The following is a 23,368-nucleotide window of genomic DNA, read 5'->3' as shown; positions in this document are numbered from 1 at the left end:
CCGGACGCTACTTTCAACAGTGAAATTCCGGACGTATGGCAACCCTAGAATACGCGCGCTTATCAACGCGTCCAACAATTAAATACGCCCGCTTATCAATGCGTCTTACGTCAAGTCAAAATGTACGAGTTTTTATGGAATATGTGCTATGATGATGCCGATTTCAGGTGGTTCAAACCTTACCTCTTTTATAACTCAAGCCTACTGGACTATAACTCAAGACTAGTGGAAATCAATTACGCATGTACGCACGCGTCGCACATGCTTGCGGGCATTCGATATCATTCAGTTACGAGATGTCACTCTTTAAACACAATCGCTAATCAGCATATAGGCCTACTTAATAGCATTTTATCCAAGCCATCGAGAAATAGGAGCCAAAGCATGGTAAGCCCAAGACGCGCTAGTTAGGCTAGCGATATCTTGAGTACCAGGCCTATTGTAGATGCGATTGTGTAGGCCAGCGAAGATATCGTGCGCACCAAGCCAATGCGGATGTGATTGTGTAGGCCAGCGACGATATCGTGCGCACAGGGCCTATTGCAGATGCGATTATACAAGCCAGCAGAAGTAGACTTGTTGGAGACGCGGTAAATCAGGCTAGCAACGATTGCGGAACGTGCGCCAATGAATGACCTGATTTTGCAATCATCTCAGCGTGAGATCGTGTCGCGTTACATTGTGCAGTGCAATCCGCAAGGACGAATCATGCTAATTGGTAGCACGCCTTTCGTTAATTGGCCGCACGCAATACTGATAATACGACTTATTGAATTGCAACCGAGTATTAGCGTCAGAGCGGTCATTTGAAAGGTCGGGGTTTCGCGCTAAAGGAGGGGGTTTCGCGTTTCGGTCCGCGTATTTTGCTAAAAGTTAAATCCAAAATAGTTCACAATAAGAAGTAGGCCTGTCACTACACAGTTATTTACAAATTAGAATTAGAGATGCACGTTAGAATTACAGGATTCTTGGAAAACTTGGAAATTGAATCAAGGTCAGTTCATGTCACATCAGAGTGTGCAGCTGCAGCAAGCTTGGCTTATTTTGCACTGTGCAGTTCTCCTGCAGCATTTTCATAAGAACTAGATATTTGATTGTAAACAATTCGCAGATTATATTACGTGCATTTTGCGCGAATAAGTCTAATTGAACAAGAAGAATTATCTAGCTGTCCATGTATGATGATCCCGGATAAGACATGACTCTGTGATAAACTTTTAATTTGGCACTTAATTCGTGTCCTATTCATCAATAATTTTCAGCGACTCGTTTGTAAATTTTTTCATTATTCTTGGATTAGCTGAGGCTCGTCAGTCTACATAGGACAAATCTAATCCTTGGATTTGCAAAAACGCAGTTAGTGTCATGCTGGCAACCAATATCGGTCTCGAATTCTCTGTACCCGACATCGTGCGTCTCGGATGCAATTTTCAATTCCACATTGTACACCGGATCATAGGAAGTGACATTCCCAATTACAAAATCACAACCACAGCCAATTAGCCATCCGCCTTGTTAGGTAGCCTGCTAGCAATGCCGTTAAGATATGTAGGCTTATAGCGCAATGTTATGTTACCGCTGGATAATTGGAGAATTGAGTAGTAAAGTTAACCAAATGATTCCAGTTACTAATATTATTGCGTAACTGTCCTAGAACAATTGGAGTATGAATGCCCTCGAGCGTGGATTTCCTGGAAAGCCGCTTAACTGTAAAAAGCATGCTACTGCGAAACAAACAGTAGCCTGGATTCACGCTTTGACATTCCGAAAGTCATTCCCGTTTTTACTTTCTGCTGCTTAGCAGTTGAAACCTTTTAAAATGCGTGGCCTGTGAGGTCGGGCTATCGCTCCAGCAATGAAATAACTATATACTATAGCAAGAATAGAACATATAATTATTGTGGTGGAATGTAATGAGAAAAAGTTTGATCGAGTCCCTGCAGTAATTAGATTTTTAGTACGCATTTATCAATATGTTTGATACGTTTCTTGAGCCTTTCGCGGGCCATACAAAACGGTGTTGCGGGCCGCTGTTTGACCACCCCTGGTCTAACTCGTCTTTCTGCGTCTCGCGTGAACTCGCAGGCCAGCCAATGTCAATGTTCTTTTATTATGCAGGCTTTCAGACATCTGAAGATATTGACGACTCTGACTCTGCAGCACAATAAGATGAAGGATCTGCCGAAAAAACTGTTCGATAACATGCCAAAGTTGAATGTGTTGGTGTTGGACAAAAACGAGCTGACGGTCCTCACGAAAAAACAATTCGACGTGACGCCCGTCGAGGTCAAGAGGGCGAAGAAAGGTGATGATAAAGTACAGCCGGTGAGAAATGATACATTTCTATTTAAACTTTTTCATACAGTACCCCCTGGGCAATGAACAAGGTTTCAAAGGCCATTTATCCCGACAATAACTTGAATTGTTTATTGCATACTCGTTCTACTATGGCACTTGCTGGTCTTTTAAGGTTGGTCCGATTCATTTCGTAGGCAACATGTCATACAAGTTATGCCCGAGTCACAACTCCGCATGAATTTCCAGACAGACGCAATCAAAAGGCGATATTCCCTTATAAAGCGATCGTACTTTACTGTGGAGCGTTAAGCATTTGAAACGTCATCGTTCACGTTGTTTCAATGTGTGTTCAGGTCCTGCGATCAGTGAACCTCCATTACTAATAGTTTCGTTGATTGAATTTTTATTGGTTGACTAGCAGACTAATTGTAGCATAACAATGAACATCTATGGAGAGTTTTGATGAAGATTTTAGATTGAATGGACCTTGTATTATCGCAAACGACATGACCACATATTCATTTATCTGTTTTTGCGCATTAATTTATATATCTTGTGAACAGATATCTGTAGTGCTTAGAATGCCCCCCTTCAACTCCAGCGCCCCCAACCACGTTTTTTGTAGCTAAATAAACCTACGCCCACCGCCAATGGGTGCTTATGTCCACTTTAAGAACCACGGACCTAGACAATTGTCAGAAATACACGATAGCACACTGTCTATCATAACACGGTGAAATTATTTTCTCTCGACACCAACTAAGTGTGGTCTCGTGTCCCGAGGGCGTATCAGGACATACGCCGGGCCTGGTCTTGATATTTTTCACGCAAATTGCGCGCAAGTTCCGTGCTTCATCTTGCTGTGAATTAACGTGTTCCAGGGCTTGCACGATCTGCGGTGGTTGTACGTCAGACACAATTTTATCGAGACGATCGACGCCGACACGTTCGACAACATGCCTCAAATCAAGTACTGACCCATTCTGAAACTGGGCTCAACTTCAGATCTAAAACTTTGACCTCAACTTTAGATTTATCCATTTGGAGTCGAACAGGCTTCTCCGTCTGCCTCCCGCGGACTCATTTCCACCTGCCGAGGTAAGTTGATTACCAAATAGGTCTGCAGGCTCTCTTTGGGGTACTAGACAAGTGATAATTTTGTAACTCTTCCACTTACGGCACGGTTGAAGCCATATCACAAGGTTCCGAGCCACAAGTCAATCATTATCGAACTCAAGTCATTTTCAAGAGAGTTTTTCAAACTCTTGGATGATGTCGAGTGCGTGGCATTCATAACATACTCATTTTTCTCATTCTTGACATGATTGTTCAAACAGATAGAAACAGTTTCTATTTTGTAAGTGTGGGAACTGGTAGACAAGACCTGAATCGATTCATATGGAATAACTCGAGTACAAGTCCAGTCAATACACAAAGTGACCAAGTCGAGTTGTTGAAAAGTTGTGACTCTGGTCATTATAACTCAGATTACCGTGCTAAATTTTGTCAAGTTGAGCTGAATTTCATCATGATTGCATTCAGTGGTATAACTAAAAAATTATTCTCTTTAGTTTCTGAATTAGCTCGGAAAGTATGTTGTGTATTCGCGAGAGTCTTTACCAGGGTTGTAAACTTGTAATGACTCGACACGATTAGGCGATGACTCGACTTGACTCGTCATTTTCTCAAAATACTGAAATGACTCGACTTGGACTCGAGTCATTTCGCACAACTCGAACCAATTCTTGTGACTTGAGACTCAGACGGCCAAGACCAACATTTCACTGTAATTTCGAAGAAATACAAAGTAACCACACCATTAAGATTTCGTCTATCGGTGCTGGTACTCGGAAAAGCCACCAGAATCTGCTAAAAGTGAGGAAAATTAGTATGTTATAAATGCGAACCATTCGATATCACCAAACAGAATTATAAAAAGTGCCAATAACAAGACTTTGACTGTTAACTGAGCAGTCAACATCATGACTTGGACTCGGACTCGAGTCATAATACCATGACTCGGACCTCTTCTCGCTGACTTGGACTCGAACTTGACTCGGTGGTAAATTAAAAATGACTCGACTTGACTCGAGTCAAAACTGTAAAAGTGAGATTGACTTGTGACTCGTAATCTTGGGACTTGGTTGGTTACAACCCTGGTTTTTACTAATGTGAGAAATAGTGAAATAGTTTACGAACCGTAACTATTTCACTGCTGCCGAAAGCACAATTCTCACCACCTTTGTGTGCTTTTGGCAGTGACCAGGTGGAGCTATCCTTGGCACGTTTACCAACGGATAACGCTTCTTTCTTTCAGTTGACGCAGCTAACAAAAATTTTCGTCGACGATAACAACTTCCAATGCGACTGCAAAATGGAAGGCTACAGAACAAAGATCAGAGAAGGACGTCTCGCAAAGCCGGACTTATTCGGCGACGGCATCAAGTTTGTTCCTTTTGTACTCTGCTATTTTGCGTGATCTGTAATTCCCCGTGAGCCTCCAGTGTCTTGTTCCGGATGAGATGAAGTAGTGATAGTCCAAGTAGTCGTCTTTGCTACGCAAGTAAAAGTTATGATGTAAATTTCTCCGCGATTACCTATAGATGTATGAATTTCGGAACGTTTTCAATGCTAGGAAGAAAATGAAAGGTGATACGATTGTTGATATGCAATGTTCTTTACGATTCTGTGCGAGTTGCGGACGATTACCCCTGACGAGTGTCAGCCGAAAATATTCCGGTTTATTCCAGTATGAATATGCTATTCAATTGTATATTGAAGCTCTGTATTTCCGAGAAATGAAACGCGTTTGTTCGTATTTAATAATTTATCTTGAATATCAACTATTTTCCATGGCGATTTTGTACAAATACTAATCATAGTCGGACATTTAAAGGGGCACTGCGCTCTAAAAATGATGGGGTCTCAAATTGAAGGGCAAAACGAAAGAAAAATTTTGGCCGCAGCCGTTTTCTTCAGAACGCCACCGTAATGGAGCTGTAATGTATTGAAATTTCCAGAGTTGCAGCACGCTCCAGCAGTCACGCAGAGATCGAACTTTATATAGTTGTCAGCCGATGTTATGAAGGAAATAGAATACACTAGGCCCGATTTTGACATAAATCTCCTGACTGGACATCTTCCGTTGAACGCGGTATCTGAACCACCTTGGCGTGTGCGACATATTTCCTTCATAACATCGGCTGACAACTATATAAAGCTCGATCTCTGCGTGACTGCTGGAGCGTTCTGCAACTCTGGAAGTTTCAATACATTACAGCTCCATTACGGTGGCGTTCTGAAGAGAACGGCTGCGGCCAAAATTTTTCTTTCGTTTTGCCCTTAAATTTGAGACGACATCATTTTTAGAGCGCAGTGCCCCTTTAAGAGATTTACTAATTTTGCATAAACTTGGAAATTAAATTCCGAGTTATATCGAATGAGAGTTCGTGCTCATAAGCTGAGAATGACCAATATTTGTGCACCGAGGTTATCTCGTTTCGCACTATTTAGTTCTGCAGTAGCGTTTTGGGGAAGACGAGAAATTAGATTGTAGCATCCGAAAAGGCGACATGTTTGCGGGAAATTTGTTCACCCAACTCTGATCGCTGGTGAATCGACTTAAAAAAGAGTATTTTTTAGATGCACTCGGAAAACCAGTTCCTCGTCTACTTTCTGATTATTTGCATTTTTATTAGTCAACTTCCGTCATATGCAGAAGAGGCCGTCTTCACGTGCACTTTTGGCCGTGGTTATTAAATATGTCTCGCTGGATCAGAGCATAGACTCATTTTGCTTTAATCGGACACCTAGAATCGTCTGGTTGCCCAGGTCTGATACCGATCTTTGATTTTTCCTCAGGTGCTCGTCGCCCGTTGATTTGTTTGACCAACGTTTGGAGCATATCGAACACGAACTGACGTGCCCCGGTACGTATTTCAAGCGACGTCGGACGTGTCTTTTGAGATTTCGATTATCCAAACCTGTTTTGTAGCGGAGGACTCCGAAAACGCCGTCGAGACTTCTCCCCCCGCCGCGGCAAATTCCGGAAGCTACTCGGGCCTGCTCTTTGGCGGGATAGCGGTAGGCGTGGTGCTGACCTTTGTGCTTCTTATACTGTGGAGAAAATACGCCAAGGCAGTGAGGTGAGCGTTCTGGAAATGATGTTGTCTGCCTCGTGCTCGTAGCCTTGTTTGTGACATCACGACTAACTTTCGTCGACCGTTGAATGGCGTTCTGCAATTATCAAATTTGACGCCAGTGCTCACTGGTTTTATTGTGTAAAATCGATGGATTGGATAATTGGGTTAAGGTTACGAAAAGTGCCTCCGAGATTTGTCTCATGCAAAACTTCACCCAACTAACATGATTTGCACGCGCTGTTTGTAACTAAGCACATTTTTCAGTTTCATTCTCATACTAATATGTACTTCTGGCCTCGACAATTTTTGGGCTCGCAATCACGTAATACTTTCCCTATACCGCCGAGTACAAAGTAGGATTCGGGTAGATTTTTGAGTAAGACTGGAACTGTCATAGCTGCCAAGCAGAATCTAGTGCTGGCGCGCCCGTCGCAAGCAAAATTCAAACCTTAGTTTTTCTACTTATACACAAACTATCTACTTCTACTCGTAATTGAGCGCAAATTTACAACTTTAATTCTACCCCTTCCTGAGTAGCCCTGAAGCTATCCGAGTAGCAATAAGCTGTGCTTTAAGTCGGTCGATGTACTTTTTTCTCTAATCGGTGTTGCCTGCTTGCACTACCTGCACAAGTGGTTCTAATTTTAGACTTCTACTTCAATTTTTTAGTTTTGTATGCAAAACTAGGCCTAGGCCTAGTCTACATATAAACGGGAAGTTTACACAGCTCACTCTATCGCAACTTTTCGTGGCGATCTCGGTACCTGAAGATAGTCTGTAGCAAGTTGACCTTTTTTATTATATTCAGTCAACTTATCCAGCAGTTTCAGAATAGCATGTTTTTCAAGTGTATTTTGTGCCAGCATCCAGTTGCTGAGCAATTAAATATATCTGACTGAATGTTCTAACATTTTTGCCCCCGTCGAGGGTTGTAACCAAGTCACAAGGCTCCGAGTCACAAGTCAATCTCACTTTTATAGTTTTGACTCAAGTCGAGTCATTTTCAATTCATCACCGAGTCAGGTCTAAGTCATTGCGTTGACTGCTCAGTTTCGAGTTGAAGTCTTGTTAAGACTTTGTTTGGTGATGTCGAATGGTTCACACTCTAGCCCAAGTCGAGTCATCAGAAAATCGCTGCTCGTGTCATGTCATTGCAACCCTACAGTTCGTATGTTTTCGCCCGTTTTTTATTTTTGCACCCCCTGTTTCTCAAAATCACCCACTAAGCGGCGACATCGCCGACGTTGGGAACCACCAAGCTAAAGTGTTGCAATGTCGCATGCTAAATTGCCGTTTTTCAATCTGTCGCATGCTCAGATGTCAGTAAACCAGTGGTGGGATTTACGCGGATGGTGCCGCAAAATCTGATGAGATCAGCAAACCGGAGCGTGACTTATAACTAGGGCGATTTTTTTTTGCCTAAAAAACGTAAGATTTTGACCTAAAAAATCAAAATTTTGACCAAATCCTTACCTCACGTATGCAAATTAGGTGTTTTCGCACATAATGTTAAAATTGTACTACTTATTTTCATTTCTGGTTGGAACCGTCTGTCCTTACGAAGTAGTCTGTCCTGAGAAAACGTTTTGGGCTCAAAAACTGACGAATTTTCACATGAAAAAACTAGTGTTTCAACGAAATCCTGCCCTATGAAGAATTCCAGTAGTTATATCACGTTTTATGGTAGAAATGATTAAAATTTGTTGTGGTAGGTCCTACAACAAAAAGAGACTTTACTAGATTCTCGGGTAGAAAGTGTCTGTCCTTACTAAGTAGCTTGCCAGGAATGGAGAAAGAAACGTTAACAGCAGCAGTTGTTGGCTGACAACACTGAAGTTGTGCGTACCCTGCTGGTGACACACCGTGCTGCTTCATTCTGACAATTTTCAGCTTGCGCTTCATGATATAAGAACCACGCAATGCCTCAAAGCGGTCTTGCTTCAGTTAGGATATTGTGGTACGGTGACCATAAAGCAATGTCAACCTATTTGTTTCATTAGACCGTTCATGATTCTCAATGAGCAGACGATGGACCTATAAAGTAGGCTGCAAGAGTAAAATAAAGTAAAATATCAAATGATAAGTTCACCGACAATGCAAGATCTACGATACAAACGAAATGCAGGGGTCAAAAATATTTAGACTTCGAAAACAATCTTCACAAATTTGGACCTAACGCTACAATTTTGACAAATTTTGACAGGTCAAAAATAATCGCCCTACTTATAACTATCAATAGACTGACTGAATAAATGTCGCTTTATTTGACTGACAAAAAATCTTAATCCGACCACTTTTGGCAACCCTCTCGGCCGCCTCTGTTTGCATGTCTGTAATTCACTCTGCATGTAGCTAATCGCTCGCTCTATTTGTGCATTGGCTCCGCCAGACACTGTCCCCGTGTGTTTGGCAGAACGAGAGGACGCTCGTACAACTACAGCGACTTGAGCAGGACCGACGACTCTGAAAGGAACGGGCTCACCGACAATATGGGCGGCCAGGAGGCTTTTGTTTGAATTCCTCGACCAAAATACGTGAAATGTCCGATGAAATGATACCAGTCTGTAATTTTATGATTCTCCGACAATCTGCGACGATGGCCAATTTTTTTAAAAGTAATTTGCTGTTGTGCCGACTGTTCTAATTTCGGCATCGCCACTTCTGTTGTATGCTTTATATCTGTAAAACTCTGTGCTGTAACATATGTAGTCGCAGGTCGTGCCGTGGCGATATTTATTGTCTAACATTTATGAAATCGTTAAGCAATTGACTTTGTTTTTGTTGTGAATCTCGCCTGGGCGAACATGTCAGCGTGGTGCGAAAGCGGTCGTTATCATCGTTCTGCTTATCGCTTGTGTCTGACACTTTTTATTACTTTGTGTTGCGAATGGTTGCTGATCACATAATTTTCTAATTGACTTTTACAGAGTTACTTTTCCGTTTAATGCGCATCAATCTGCCGGTACATAATTTTCCTGCAGTTCTTTTTCTGTCTTATTTAGGAATCATTCCCGTTTCCCATTATCGATTTGCCTTCTATCTAACATGGAACGGTGCTTTCTTTCTTCTACTGTAGTTTATTAACGCTTCATAGACTTTGGTCGTAACAGCTCTAACAAAACATAGTACCTTGGCAACGGTAGCAACATTAGTTACTCATTTTTCTACACAATGTGATGAACTTTTATGCAAGAATGCACAACTTTCCCCCCAAAGTATTATGCTATTGCAAAACTACCGTTCTGAGGAAATCTTATGCCTTCATTACTCATTGTGTTGCATTGGATTACTGAAATGTTTGTAGCGCTAGGTTCTGTGAAATTATGTTGTAGACTTGGTGCCTCGTATGACCTTTCGGCAACGGTACTATATACAACGTTGACTGGCATGCTCTGGCAGCGAGTAGCTTGTCTTTGAATTAAAATTGTCTGTACGGATTTGTAACTATGTGTGATTGATCCACAACAGGAGGTTTTAGAAATTTCTAACAAAGATTAGGTGGATGCCATATTTGCCAGGGAACAAATTGTGTGCATCTCTACACATTGGCAGTTGGTAAGCGTCGCGCTGAAGTTTGTAGACAGGCGATAAAGTGCCTTTGCTATCGCAAGTTTCATCTGTGAAATTGATACATCAGCAGTTTATTTGCGTAATAATGGATAAGTATTACTGTTTCAAAATTACGCTGTCTGAAAGTCCGCCTTACGGTGTGAGTAAATTGAATATTGAGAGGCTCTTGCCTTTGGTGTGAAGGAGAGATCCGACGCAGTTTTAGGCATCACAGCGCCACTTTCTCGCACCAAGTGACGATTTTCTCATCAGTCATCGCATACCTTGTACAAATTCCTCCGCCTCACAACCACTAGCAAGGTCTCGGAGCATGGCCTATTTGCAGTGGTGGCCCTACGAACGGGGGGCCCTGGGCGAGACTTCCTGGGGCCCCCCTATAAGTATCTATCCGTAACCCCCTTTCCGCATCGGTTATTATTATCTAACTTTCACCACCGCAAAAGGTTTGCCCAGGTGCTGGATTCGGCCATGTCTATTTTGCATGTGTGCAAGGATAGACTACATCAAAACTAAGTAATTCTACCGCATGTAGAAACGTGATGATTATCGGGATACGGGACTTTTCTTACAAATGCAGTGATTTGATGATGATTGACACATCTGTACGGAATCGGATTCTTGCTTGGTGCACGGATTTCCATGTTTATTCGTCATTCTCCTTGAAAAAAGCGCAAAATCCAAATGGGGGGGGGGGCTTCGACCAGGGGGGAACCCGGGCGACCGCCCACCTCGCCCACCCCAAAAGCCACCACTGCCTACTTGCGATACTCAGGCAGCTCATATATTTTCTCCTCGTTGAGATGGCCAGTATTTTACATTTTGAGTAGAGTAGAAGCAATGGCCGTATATGATGTTATCGAAATTATCAATTCATAGGACTTGTTTACAGGCGACTGTAGGAACGCGTATTCAATGGTTTGCATGCTGGGACTCGTTCTCGTATCTTATTATCACCGACAATGCACATATTAATTTCTAGATCACTACTTGTCAATCGGTTTAAAATTTAGTCATCATCAGATAAAACACCATACAATTGAGACACATTGGGAAGAAGAAATAGCCTACCAAACATGAAACATGGGCAGATAGTAAAGGTAGTATTGAAATGAACCCGAATATTTTCAGCTGACACTCGTCAGGGGTAATCGTCAGCAACTAGTAGAGAATTGGAAAGAACATTGTATATCAACAATCGTACCACAAAATATGACGTCACCAGCATGGAAGAGAGAGCGTTCAATGTACTATTTTTAGGTGGTACACGAACTCCTTTTGTTGACAGAGTTTTGGTTGGTGTATTTTGACAAAAGTCGACTCCAAGGCACACAAATGGAATTGTGAACGGCCCCGCCCAACGATTCGAAATCGGTCGTCTCGATATTCGCACAAATCGGATTATCTAACAGATGTTTGCCGATAGCAATTCAATTGTATATAGAAGACTGTACCTCCAAGAAGCTCTTGAAGAGAATCAATGCACCACTGGAAAGACACGAAGGCAAGGCACGATCCGGCGATGTCACTACGCACGCTCGTATTCAACCAGTAGAAGCTGCTTGAATGTGGTCTGGTTATGGATAACTAAGGTAAACCGGTTATCTATAGTCTGGGGCCAAGAATTCTACATTCTTTGGTCTGGGGTGGTCTGGTCGTACTGAGAAACTGAGTATGAATCGAATCGAGTCATGAGCCATTATCATGTCATTATTTACTGTATCATTGTCGAAGTGTATGATAATTGTATAATACTATATACAATGACAATTTTCACAACACGCACATTATAATGGATACTGAAAACTTGTAAAAGTTTCAGTAATAGAATGTGAACTTTGACCTATTCGTCAAATCACGTGTCAGCTCCTGCGGTACGCTCTTTTTCCTTCACCCGTTTCACCACTGGTAGGTTATAAAATTTCATAAATAACTGACGAATAGCTCTGTTAGATTATTTGTATTCAATGCCTTCATGTCCCACAGTAATGTTTAAAATATTTCGAAACTGTTGTAACACGATTTTTTTATCGAACGAAGGAAATCGTGTCAGGGGTTATCGTACAACTCTTTCAATTATTATATATCCAGTTCAAGTTAGCTATATCCTAGCTCGAGTACGGCGCTGTCTTGACGTTGAACACGTCTCACTTTTGATCAGGTTGACGAGCAGACATGCAGATTTTCGTCAAGACTTTGACGGGGAAGACCATCACCCTTGAGGTTGAAGCGTCCGACACCATTGAAAATGTCAAGCAGAAGATTCAAGATAAGGAAGGTTCGTGGGAATCGGGATGAATCATGCGCTTGATGAGTGTGGATATAGCAGAATACTTTGTTATACAGTTTTCTGAGTTTTTATATAAAAGTGCTGTTTGTTGTAATTTTTTGTTACCCTACTGGCCTACTGTAAGTTTGAGTATAGGTACAGCCCTGTTCATGTATGAAATCGCTGTCCCATGCTCACACAATTCCCTGTGAGTGCCTTGGTACTTACTTGATCCTAGAGAATCATCGCTGCTCACCTGTTATTGTTATAGTGGACGAAACGTACCGAGATTCCATTCCGTGTACAGATCAAATTGAGTAGTTGAGTACATATACGTTTTCTCCCTCATAGTTACCAATACTTTCCACTCCAAACAGTAAAGGGTGGTCTTGTTGTACCATATCAATTTGAAAATTTATTGAAACTGATTTATATTGCAAGCTACTGTAGTATCCCTGATTCCGATAACAAATTGTATGTATTCTTATCAGTGTCAGATGCTTGATGCATGGGAACCAAATAGGAACTATATTGCAGCGCAACTATATGAGCTCTTACCGTTCCATGCCAATGAAGTTTTACTGATGTTTCATGTCACCACCACCACGCTTCATCTAACTCTCTGAAAATATCGATGCTCCAAATATCTATAGACATCAGTCTACGCCAGGGCTGGCCAACCTTTTCAGCCAAAGGCCGCAAAGGGCCACATTCGATTGATGAACTGTTGCGCGGGCGACTACCCGCGCGAAGCGCGAAAATTTTTTGAAGTTCACAAGTCAATAATATTGTCACCTGACTATATTGCGGGCCTGCTGTATGTCGCTGGGCTCAGTTTGCAAGGAATGGGCTATTGGCGTCTGGACATATCGATATCGAAAGTTTCGACCAACATGCGTCAATCATTTTGTGCCTAAGTTTCATAGTCGACGGTCTTTCTGCGAGTGTAAACGCAAAGTCGCATATGTTGAACGACGCTCTGTCTCGTAATCGCGAATATAGTTAGATTCAATCTGATACATTAGGCGTTCTTTCATTTTCACAAAGGGGCAACAATATTAAAAGCAAGAAATCGAGTCACAACATGTTGCGCGAAGCGTGTAGAAATTTTTTACGTTTGATAAATCTATCGCAAATTATTCTGCCTTATTGTAGTCTACGAAGATCTACCAATATGTGACTGGCTCATGGATCTGTCAATGCGTCGGAACTGATATTTTAGTCATCACATCTCAAGTGTTGCGGCCAGACTAATCAAATTTTTGGTTGGCGTCACAAGTTCACAATCTGTCCAATGCATTTTTGATAACATTAGCAATTTAGGAAATTACCTCGCGGGCCACTCAAAACCTTCTCGCGGGCCACGGGTTGGCCGGCCCTGGTCTACGCATTTCAGATATCATTTTGAAATGTTCAACTGAATACGTGTTAATCAAAATATGGGCACCAGTCGAAAATAAGGACAAAGCCGCTATGGAATCTCGGTCTTTTTTTTAAATAAATCCTGCGTGATAGCTTTTTTCGTGTGACAGAGCCAATTAACTTTGCGGTGTGACAAGCAGGGTTACTGATTTCAAATGACTGTGCTGAGCCAGTGAAAAGAGATCAGATGCTGGTTAGCAACTGGCAAGGTGCAAGTACTTTACCAACAGACAGTAATCAACAGATCCTGGCTTAAAGATTAGGTCAAAACATTATATATCACATACTAACTGGAATATAGCATTTGGGGTGGCTGAGAACGTTGACTTTTTTTCAGTTTTTTTTTCAAATAAGAATCAACGACTCGTGACGGCGTGCAACTGGCGACCAAGTCGGCGTGATCCTGCGTGCCGTGTACACCGATTCCATACTGGGGACAAAGTAGTTCTATAAAACATTACCCCTCAATATAAGAACAAATCCAATGTATAAGTACAGTACGGCTTCTTGACTGTAATTATAATCCGAGTTAAGCGGTGCGGGTTGTCCGTCTGACGTACTCACACGACATCTCCCACATTCGAGAAGAAATAGATAACAAAGAAATAGATATATCCAATTTCTTGTATACTGTACAATGTAGCCTAAATAGTCTAATCCAAGGGTCACCAACACGCGGGCCACATGCTGCCCGCGAGGTCATGTTTCTCGGCCCGCGAACTGATTTGATATTTCTGAAGAACGCTTCGTAAAGCATTTGAAAATGCTGAAATTGATTTCCGTTTCAAAATATTGTTGTTTAAAATGAGCTATTCTCTTGTGCCCATCATCACTATTCTTCACTAGCTGATACGGCTTCGGCGATGGCCTCTACGAAATTTGAAAAGTTGCCCGCGACCCGTGGTCTAACCATATGCTTTACTCAAATTAGGAATTCCGCCCGACCAGCAGAGATTGATCTTTGCCGGAAAGCAACTTGAAGATGGAAGGACTCTGAGCGATTACAACATCCAGAAAGGTACGCGGCACATTATCGGCTTTTGACGTGGAATATTGCAGCGAAGCCTTCTGTCTTTTTATGTAGAGTCGACCCTTCACTTGGTGCTGAGGTTAAGAGGCGGCGTCATCGAGCCTAGCATGCGTATTCTGGCTCAGAAGTATAACTGCGACAAAATGATCTGCAGAAAGTGAGTGTGCTCCATATTTCATTTGTGACCTCATTACTCTTCTGTTTCTGCTTTGCATACATATTTCATATGAACATGTCAATGCTAGTACTACTAATTGATTTTTCATATATTTGCACCACATTCACTGCTTGCTTACACGAGTGCATTAACCAATGTATTTATAGATATGTAGTCTTTAACCTCATATTTATCAATTACCATTACTGCTCGCCCGCTGATACAGTATTCTGTGTCTGTGACATCTATTTTAGTCTAATTTAGCTTGGTTAAAATTTTAATTTTCCTTATTTCATACAAAATGCTGTATTAGGTATATATTCATCAAATTCTATGAAGATCGTGTATCAATGTTTAATGTTTGAATAATGAAGTACTTGGTTTCGGTTGACATGTTGTTGTCATGATCAAATACCTAGTACCAGTCATTCGCGATCAAGTATTCTTTTGTACTGCATAGTTCCACTGCACATTTACACGATAAAACCATGGGTGAGAAATGTATTCTCGCCGGGGGATTGGATGGAAAAATTCTGTAAAATAATCCCAGTTGAACATGAGTATTTATATTTTAGTCAATCTTTTCCTGAATTTCTTGAAACCTCTGCACATGGTATGGTGTACTACCTTTGCTCGGTCAATTATTTATTACATACTTGATTTACTTGCTTTTGCTCGTCACTAGGGCAAAGTAATTTCTCTCTTCGTTTTGGGATACCATATTTTGGAAATCTGAAAAGAGGACACTCAAAATTTTCAGACTTACAATATTGGAGTAAAATCCGGCAAATGGTTATTTGTTCCCGACTTTGTGGTTGGTTGGCTGAAAAAAAGGTCAACCTTCCGGCTCATCTCCTGAAATAGCCTGTGGAGGGTTACTTCAGTGATGATTTACTGTATCTCAGTCGAATTTTACCCTATATTTGACCAACATTCTCAAAAGAGAGGATATTTGGGCGTCCTCCGAGGATACTTGAATTATCAAAAGATGAGGACATATGGTAACCCTATCTTAGTTTATATTGTGATTTTGCCATCTGATTTTATTCATGATCCCACATTCTCAGTTGCATTCTACCATCAAGTTATCATTGGAAGGCACAGGCTAATTTTATGTAGGTCTACTGTGAATTTTCATATTTCTCACTTTTCATCTACTTGTGTTTTCATTGAGGTCTCCTTCCATGTTATCCGATATAAAGAATTATGTCGATATTTCAGGTGCTACGCCCGTCTCCATCCCAGAGCGACAAATTGCCGCAAGAAGAAATGTGGCCACACCAAGGAATTGAGACCCAAGAAGAAGCTGAAGTAGCTCCTGTTATTGTAACCGCTCAATAATAAAATCATTTCAACCTCGTTTGTGTTGTTCTTATCTGCGAACAGTGTCAGCCTACCGGACTGAATAATATAGGCTGGACAAATGCGAAAACCTCGGTGATTTGATTCAGAATCAAGCATAAGCACTTGAGCAGGGTTGCGATATCTATTTTTCAAAGTTGTTTGCCTTGATTAGGATAGGGTTGTGATGACTCGAGTCAGTTTCTTGAAAGTGATAATTGACTCGACTCGAATCCAATTTGTGTATAGACTCAACTTGTACTCGAGTCATTGTGGATGACTCAGACCAAGTGACGCGACTCGAGACAGGCATTTCATTGTGATTTTGAAGAATAGTAAAGTTATTAATACACTAATATTGTTTCATCTATCAGTGTTGGTACCATAAATTAAGTGTGGAAAATGAGAAGCATTCGATCTCACCTGGCCGAGAGTTGTTAAAAGTTGGTTTAACATGACATCTCGAAACTGAACAGTAGGGCTGTTCAAAAATAACTTTCTTCCCCGGATTCCAGCCATTCACTGATTAAATTGTCAGGTTACCCTAAAAAACGCTGCACACTAAATTTGGTTCGATTCTAACAAGTATAAGACTCCGCAGATCCAATCAAAATTTATTATGGAAAATTGAAAAAAAAAAATTTCTAAATTTTTCTGCCAACCCCATTATATTGTTGAGCTGTCTTCAAAGACGTTGCAAAACAAATTAGAGTCAATTCCGACCAGTAGAAGTGGAGTTACGTGAGTTTTTCGATGATAATCCTCAGATTATCCTTGATCGGTGGATAATCCGCGATTTATCAACGAAAAACTCACATAACTCCGCTTCTACCGGTCGGAATTGACTCAAATATGTTTTGCAACGTCTTTGAAGACAGGTCAACAATTTCATGGGGTTGGCAGAAAAATTTTGAAAATTTTTGTTTTCAATTTTCCATAATAAATTAAAATTTTTAATTGGATCTGCGGAGTCCTATACTTGTTAGAATCGAACCAAATTTGGTGTGCAGCGTTTTTTAGGGTAACCTGACAATTTAATCAGTGAATGTCTGGAATCCGGGGAAAAAAGTTATTTTTGAACAGCCCTACTGAGCAGTCAACAAAATGACTCGGACTCGACAGTCTACTCAGTGACTTGACTCGGTGGTGAATTGAAAATAACTCGAGTCAAAACAACAAATGTGAGATTGACTTGTGACTTGGTTACAACCCTGGATTAGAACCATGCGAAAGTGGCCACTGGTCGCCTTGTCACATATTCTTTGTCATCAGCTATACTTCTTTGGTGCCATCGGTTTTTGATCCATTTCTAGCAGCTCCGATTATGATAATAATAATCGTTGAGTTATATTTTCATCTGAACGAGACGCAATGTACAATGAGATGTAATGAACAGATAGGAGGATGTTGAACGACGCGCAGTTGCGGTACTTTTAGACTGACATCCACATCGGCCTAGAGTAGGGTTGCCATACGTCCGGAATTTCCCGGACATGTCCGGAATTTCACTGAAAAATCTGCGTCCGGGAGGAATTTCTAAAATATGCCGAAATGTCCGGAATTTTGAAGGCTTGAAGCAGGCTCAAAAGTTTTTCGTAAATCAACATAAACAATATTATTTTCAAGCAGATTTATGCTATTCAAAATTGTTCTTCGCGGCGCGGGCGAGTTAATGCAGCGTATAATGATATTAGTATGGGATCCAGGCACCAACCACCCTCGCCAAAAACGCAATCAAAATAAATATAAATAACCATCATTTACTGAAATAAGTCTGATTGTAATCGCAATTATAAGCTAACGGTATATTCCTAGAGTTGGTTAAGGCCGATTGGATGCTTCAATCACAGACAGTGGCTCCAAATCTTGGGGTCGTCCGCCTTTAGCTGGAGATCGCGATGATGTTGGACGTAATCAGCTTCCTAGGCCGTGAGTAAGTTTCGGCAAGCTGAATTTTTTTAGTAATCAGCAAGTTTTGAGCTTTGCCACGGAACATTTTCAAGTGGGAAATGAGGTCGCGACTCGCGAGCATAACAGGCTGGAAATCACCGGATGTACAACCTGCTGGTGCATTTTATAGTCGCCTAATATATCGAAGAATCAATATTATTGACAGAATTCATACATAAAATTTAACAGCCAAATGCGTATAGTAAGTGCCCAACAAGTTACATCGACTACCCTATGGTGGGCCCAAGATCAGTGCTTTTTGGTCGGAAGGGGGGGGGGGGAATGTTGTTTCGGACCTGATTAAAACACATAAACAGATAGCCGCACCGACGTAGCTGTATAGCAGAGCTGTCAAACACAAACCTGACAGGCCAAACACGGCCCGCCGGATGATTTCATCCGGCCCGTGGAGGAATCTATTGCAAACCCTAGCAAGTAGCAATCACCAGAGCTCACATTACAGATGGCCCAATTCATGACCTATGCTCCACTTCATTCCTGTATAGTGTATACCAGGGGTTCTCAACTTCACTTGTATGACGGGCCGCATTTTAACAGCAAAAGACGCTGCGGGCCGCAGAACAATATTACCATGTATTTGTGGTCTACTATTAAATTTAAGCTACTGTAGCCTATTTACCAGTCGTATACGGGCATTTAGTATATTTTTATGCATTATAAAGTAACAATGGACAGCGTTCGTAAGTTTGCAGCTGCTACTTGTTGTGAGAATATGTAGGCCTATCTTCTAGCGGCGTAAGTAAATCTTTTCATGGAGCGTGCTTTGCATTCGATGCCAAGTAGGTATATGCAACTTCAAACGCTACCACCAGAGAACCGACCTCTCTGTTTCAATGCGTGAGCGAGCAAGTATAAATTACGGTAACTTTTGCGTTACAGAGGCCATTATCGCATTAAGCTCTGAGCGATACGAGAAGAAGTCTGGCGTTCGGGGCAATTTATGAGCAAACCAATCACCCCTTATCATTTCCTTCCATACCAGGGGCTCTGCACCAATAGTTACAGAATCCCGCTTTATCAAGTTGATATTTTTAGCTGGTCCCCTCCCCACGTTTGTCCAGCCAGCATTTCCTCTGCATATATTATGCAAAGTTGGTGGATTCGTCCGAGGCTGGGTTAAAATAGTCTACACGGCAACGTGTTTCAGAACTTGCGATAAAAGATCGACTGGCATTGATGTTACTCGTCTCGTCACGATTGAATCATATGCGACTATATCTTAGAAATTTGTCAGGTGATGTTGTCCTTGCTGCTAAGTTCAGGAAACAGCAAATATTCGCACATAATGTTAAGGTTTTATTGAAATCACACCTTCTATAGCAGATTTCTTGGTTTAGCCATATTCCAAGCAATTTTGAACGATGCGTCTGTAACGTAGTCGGCAATCTCAACAACCGTTCGCAGTGAGTCAAACACTCTTTAAAAGTTTGGGCCTACTAAATAGCAGGATTCTCATGAATTCGAGTCCAGCCGAATACCGATTCAAAACAATAACAATCTGAAGTCGAGCAAATATCAAGAAACACCCCATTAAAGCAGTGGTTATCAAACTCTTTTAGATACGCCCCTTTTTATAGGGAAAAATTTCGAGCCCCCTAACGCCATATAACAACCTTATGACAACCTTATAACAACCTTACGTAATATATGCAACCTTATGCTAGCAATACAAACGGCTAGTTTGATGGCATGGAAGGTTATGGCTGTTGATGAGAGAATTCTCAAATATGAAACCAGACTATACAGTGAAATAACAATGAATTGGAGATAAATTGCGCGCAGCGCGAACATTTTTTTGAGACGACCTCAGTTTCGCCCCCCTTCAGATGCTTTCACGCCCCAACGGGGCGCGCGCCCCAGTTTGAGAAACACTGCATTCAAAAATGAGTAATCAAACGAAACAAAAACGGTGCAATAATAGTGCTAAGTATTTAAATTAATTTGTAACAATACTGTGTCAGTAGTACTTGCGTTTATGATGAAAGACGTCGCGGGCCACAAAATAAACGTCTGCGGGCCGCGGGTTGAGAACCCCTGGTGTATACAGTCGATGAGCAATGCTTTGCTAGTGTGACGTCATATTGACGGTCAATGTGTTACACCTCATTTTAAAATCCGCTCGTGGGCGCTAAAAAGTGTCCGGAATTTGCTTCATCATCATCATCATCATCATTGGTTTATTAGCAATTTTATCAGTTCAATACACCACAAAAATGCGATACAATGAAAAGACAGGAAGATGTCGAAGCGACAAGGAGTAGTCTATGGAATCTGACACCCACCTTGGCCTAGGCGATGTAAAGAGGAGGCATGCACAATTGCACACTGAATGAAAGTAAAGAAGATAGTATAGAAGAAGAATGCGACAAGAAATAGGGCGGCATGTCATGGGAAGCGAGATCGATAGGTCAGTCGTGGTCCGGTAATCTTGAGGATGGACTGTATTTATTTAGTAGTAATTGCTTGTATTTCGACTTGAATGTGGACATGCTCGTCGACTGTCGGATGGCCGGCGGGATACTGTTCCACACATCAGGTCCGGCATATTTGATGGAGCGATGATCTTTTCGGTCGATCATATGATATTTGGACGACGTGGACGCGCGTGTGTTGTACTTGTGCGCTTTTGATTCAGAGGTAAAGAAGTCATTGAAATATTCGGGGCAACGACCGCAGTGAAACTGATACATAAACTTGGCGATTTCTAGTTTCCGCATATCTTCTATGTTTAGGACGCCGAATCTCTTCAGCAGCGACTTATTGGATGGGCAGCCAGGCCCCTTTGGGGCCCTAGCTATGCTTCACAAAAATATGGCAACCCTAGCCTAGAGTGCCCGATGTCACAGTTCCTTTCGATGTCGATCTTTTGGATCCGCCCATCCCCGGCCCTTTCTAGTTCTTTCCATTCCTTGTGAGTGCTTTCATCCGTTGGGGCTTTTTACCGCCCAGATAAACCTCCGACGGGAATCGTAGCGGGCCGCCCGATTAGTAGGCGCTTATCGTCACCAGACATGGGGTGATTACTTCATGAATGTAATCGATTGCGATTACGATTACTTCTGAATGACGCGATTACGATTACGATTACGATTACAGCAAAATCAGGAAGTAGTCGATTACGATTACGATTACATTGGGAAAGTAATCACGATTACTCACGATTACATTTATTTTGCATCGTAGTAGTTATATTGGAAGACAATACATGGATTGCGCTGAATAGGCCTAATGATACAACAACTGTCTTTACAAAAGATGGGACATTTCCTTGTTACGTCATAATGTACCCATTGCCCATTTTATAGAGGAAGGTTTATCGCACACAACGTTTTGCATTCTTGCCAGGTCCATAACTGCCGCACCCCAAATTCCCCAATCGGGTGGGGAGCGTGGTTGGAGGGTAGGCTACTGAAAAGTATTTCGTAAACCAACATAAATTATAGAGTATTTTCGAGAGATTTCATTAACTTGGAAATTCTCTTTGAGCTTAGCGATTTAAATGTCTCTAGAAGTCTAGATAGATTGATTTCGAAATGCATACGTCTCCCCCTCAAGAAATAAAGCATGCATCATTCATAGTAATAGGCTTTTAGGTGCCATTCAATACCGCTCCTCGACACATCAAAAGACATATGCAGTTTCGGCCAACATGAGACTCCACGAAGTGTGCTACTAAAGAACGACATTGGCGGAAACTTAGGGTATGTGTCCATTGTCAATAGCCGCGCTGGGTGGGCGTGACTAACAGTCCATTCCTTTCAATCTGAGCCCACGACGCAAATGCCACCCGGGCACCCACAGAGCATTACACATGACAATTCGTGAGTTTTTCTTTTAGTCTGATATGTTTGGGCCACTACAAGCAATATCTTTTGGCTATATAACAGACCGGAGGTCACGAATTAAAAGCATACAATAAAGTAATTATTGCAAGATACCAGATGTTATAATTATGAATTACGCGCCCCCTGCTCTTCAGGTTAATCTGGCCATCGGGCGCTGAGATAGGAATAAAAATGCAATGTAATGCAATTACCAATATTATTGAATAAATTAAATCTTCAACTTCAAAATTGACTACTCTATGGGGGCACAAGACCAATATTTGGGTGGGGGAAACTTTTGCGGTTTTTATCCTGATTCTAACCTACGCTAACATGGTATATAAGCCGATGGCTATGGCGGCAGGTCCAAATGTTCGGTAAAAAATTGCGAAATAGTGATTGGCGCCCGTTTTGAGTAGAATAATATGAGAATAAGAGAAAGTGAACATAAAATTCTGCCTTCAACTCAATGCAGATAATGTAATGCGGGCTGCCATTACGAAAACGGCAAACCAACGGCTCAGTTATGATATATATCAGCAGCTGTTGATTTTAATGCGCCGTTGTGGAAACCATAATGTTTTATTTGACGAGTACAAAATTTCAAGCCTTTGTCTGGTGTAGGTTCGTACCATATGGGCCTACTGCTCGCCAAGCAGCAAAACTGAAACTGCATTTAACTATAGAATTAGAACTATTAGGCTACATTCTATAGTTTAACTAAGCAGAACCAAACTTCAATACACAAGTTGCTTAGGCAGAGAGGTGATTAAGTATCCTGTTGCGAGGTAGTGGTGTCTGAAATGTATTGATAACCCGATTTACAGCACGATGGGTTTTCTTACAATCACACTTATGTACACCGAATATCTATTTACTATGTGTGGACTGGACACTTCTCACGCAAAGACGAGCAAAGCTAATAGGCTACCTCTGACGTAATAATGAGCAGTGGCATTAGAAAATCCGACGCTTGTGCTCTCAATAACTGGTATAATGCGTATTCCTTGTTCACGAGTGTTCAGTTTATGTCACAGCCGTTGTACAAATAAAAAGTAATCGTTCTTTCACAAAAAAATCGATTAAATATGGGAAGTAGTCGATTACGATTACGATTACTTCGGGATTTTTTCGAATGTAATCGATTGCGATTACGATTACTTGAAAATGCTGTAATCGTCGTAATCGATTACGATTACTAATCGCGATTACCCCATGTCTGATCGTCACCACTACACCACCAGACAGCAGCGATAAAATGGAAAGTCTCGAAACGACCAGTAGCTTTTGAAATCAGACACCCACCCGGGCCTAGGCGATGTAAAGAAGAATAATTACTGACTTGCT

At 41.6% G+C, this 23,368-nt stretch overlaps 3 protein-coding genes across 5 annotated transcripts in view; 2 read left to right on the top strand and 1 right to left on the bottom strand.

Moving 5' to 3' along the window:
- LOC145450279 (uncharacterized) overlaps positions 1-9,884 on the top strand; it is a 78,327-nt gene extending 68,443 nt beyond the window's left edge. For both annotated transcript variants that reach the window (XM_080328794.1, XM_080328793.1), the window contains exons 11-17: positions 2,119-2,325; positions 3,180-3,268; positions 3,330-3,396; positions 4,616-4,743; positions 6,160-6,227; positions 6,293-6,443; positions 8,830-9,884. In XM_080328794.1, coding sequence (XP_080184920.1) covers positions 2,119-2,325; positions 3,180-3,268; positions 3,330-3,396; positions 4,616-4,743; positions 6,160-6,227; positions 6,293-6,443; positions 8,830-8,956 — 837 coding nt within the window. In that variant the 3' untranslated portion in view covers positions 8,957-9,884. The remainder of the gene's footprint in view (positions 1-2,118; positions 2,326-3,179; positions 3,269-3,329; positions 3,397-4,615; positions 4,744-6,159; positions 6,228-6,292; positions 6,444-8,829) is intronic.
- The window catches only part of LOC145450287 (ubiquitin-ribosomal protein eL40 fusion protein), a 96,873-nt gene extending 80,629 nt beyond the window's left edge, over positions 1-16,244 (top strand). The window contains exons 1-5 of one of the 2 annotated variants that reach the window (XM_080328804.1): positions 11,796-11,915; positions 12,169-12,285; positions 14,630-14,716; positions 14,783-14,885; positions 16,107-16,244. In XM_080328804.1, coding sequence (XP_080184930.1) covers positions 12,183-12,285; positions 14,630-14,716; positions 14,783-14,885; positions 16,107-16,200 — 387 coding nt within the window. In that variant the 5' untranslated portion in view covers positions 11,796-11,915; positions 12,169-12,182 and the 3' untranslated portion in view covers positions 16,201-16,244. Of the gene's footprint in view, positions 1-11,795; positions 11,916-12,168; positions 12,286-14,629; positions 14,717-14,782; positions 14,886-16,106 lie in introns of those variants that run through there. The other variant, XM_080328805.1, reaches the window with a different exon arrangement.
- The window catches only part of LOC145450280 (leucine-rich repeats and immunoglobulin-like domains protein 1), a 74,304-nt gene that overhangs the window by 15,453 nt on the left and 35,483 nt on the right, over positions 1-23,368 (bottom strand). The gene's annotated exons all lie outside the window — the stretch shown is intronic.

Source organism: Botryllus schlosseri, chromosome 11, assembly GCF_051294905.1.
Source record: "Botryllus schlosseri isolate E-star chromosome 11, Bs_hap1, whole genome shotgun sequence".
NCBI lineage: Eukaryota > Metazoa > Chordata > Ascidiacea > Stolidobranchia > Styelidae > Botryllus > Botryllus schlosseri.
The sequence above is the reverse complement of the archived record's forward strand: the minus strand, read 5'-3'. Positions and strand labels throughout refer to the sequence as shown.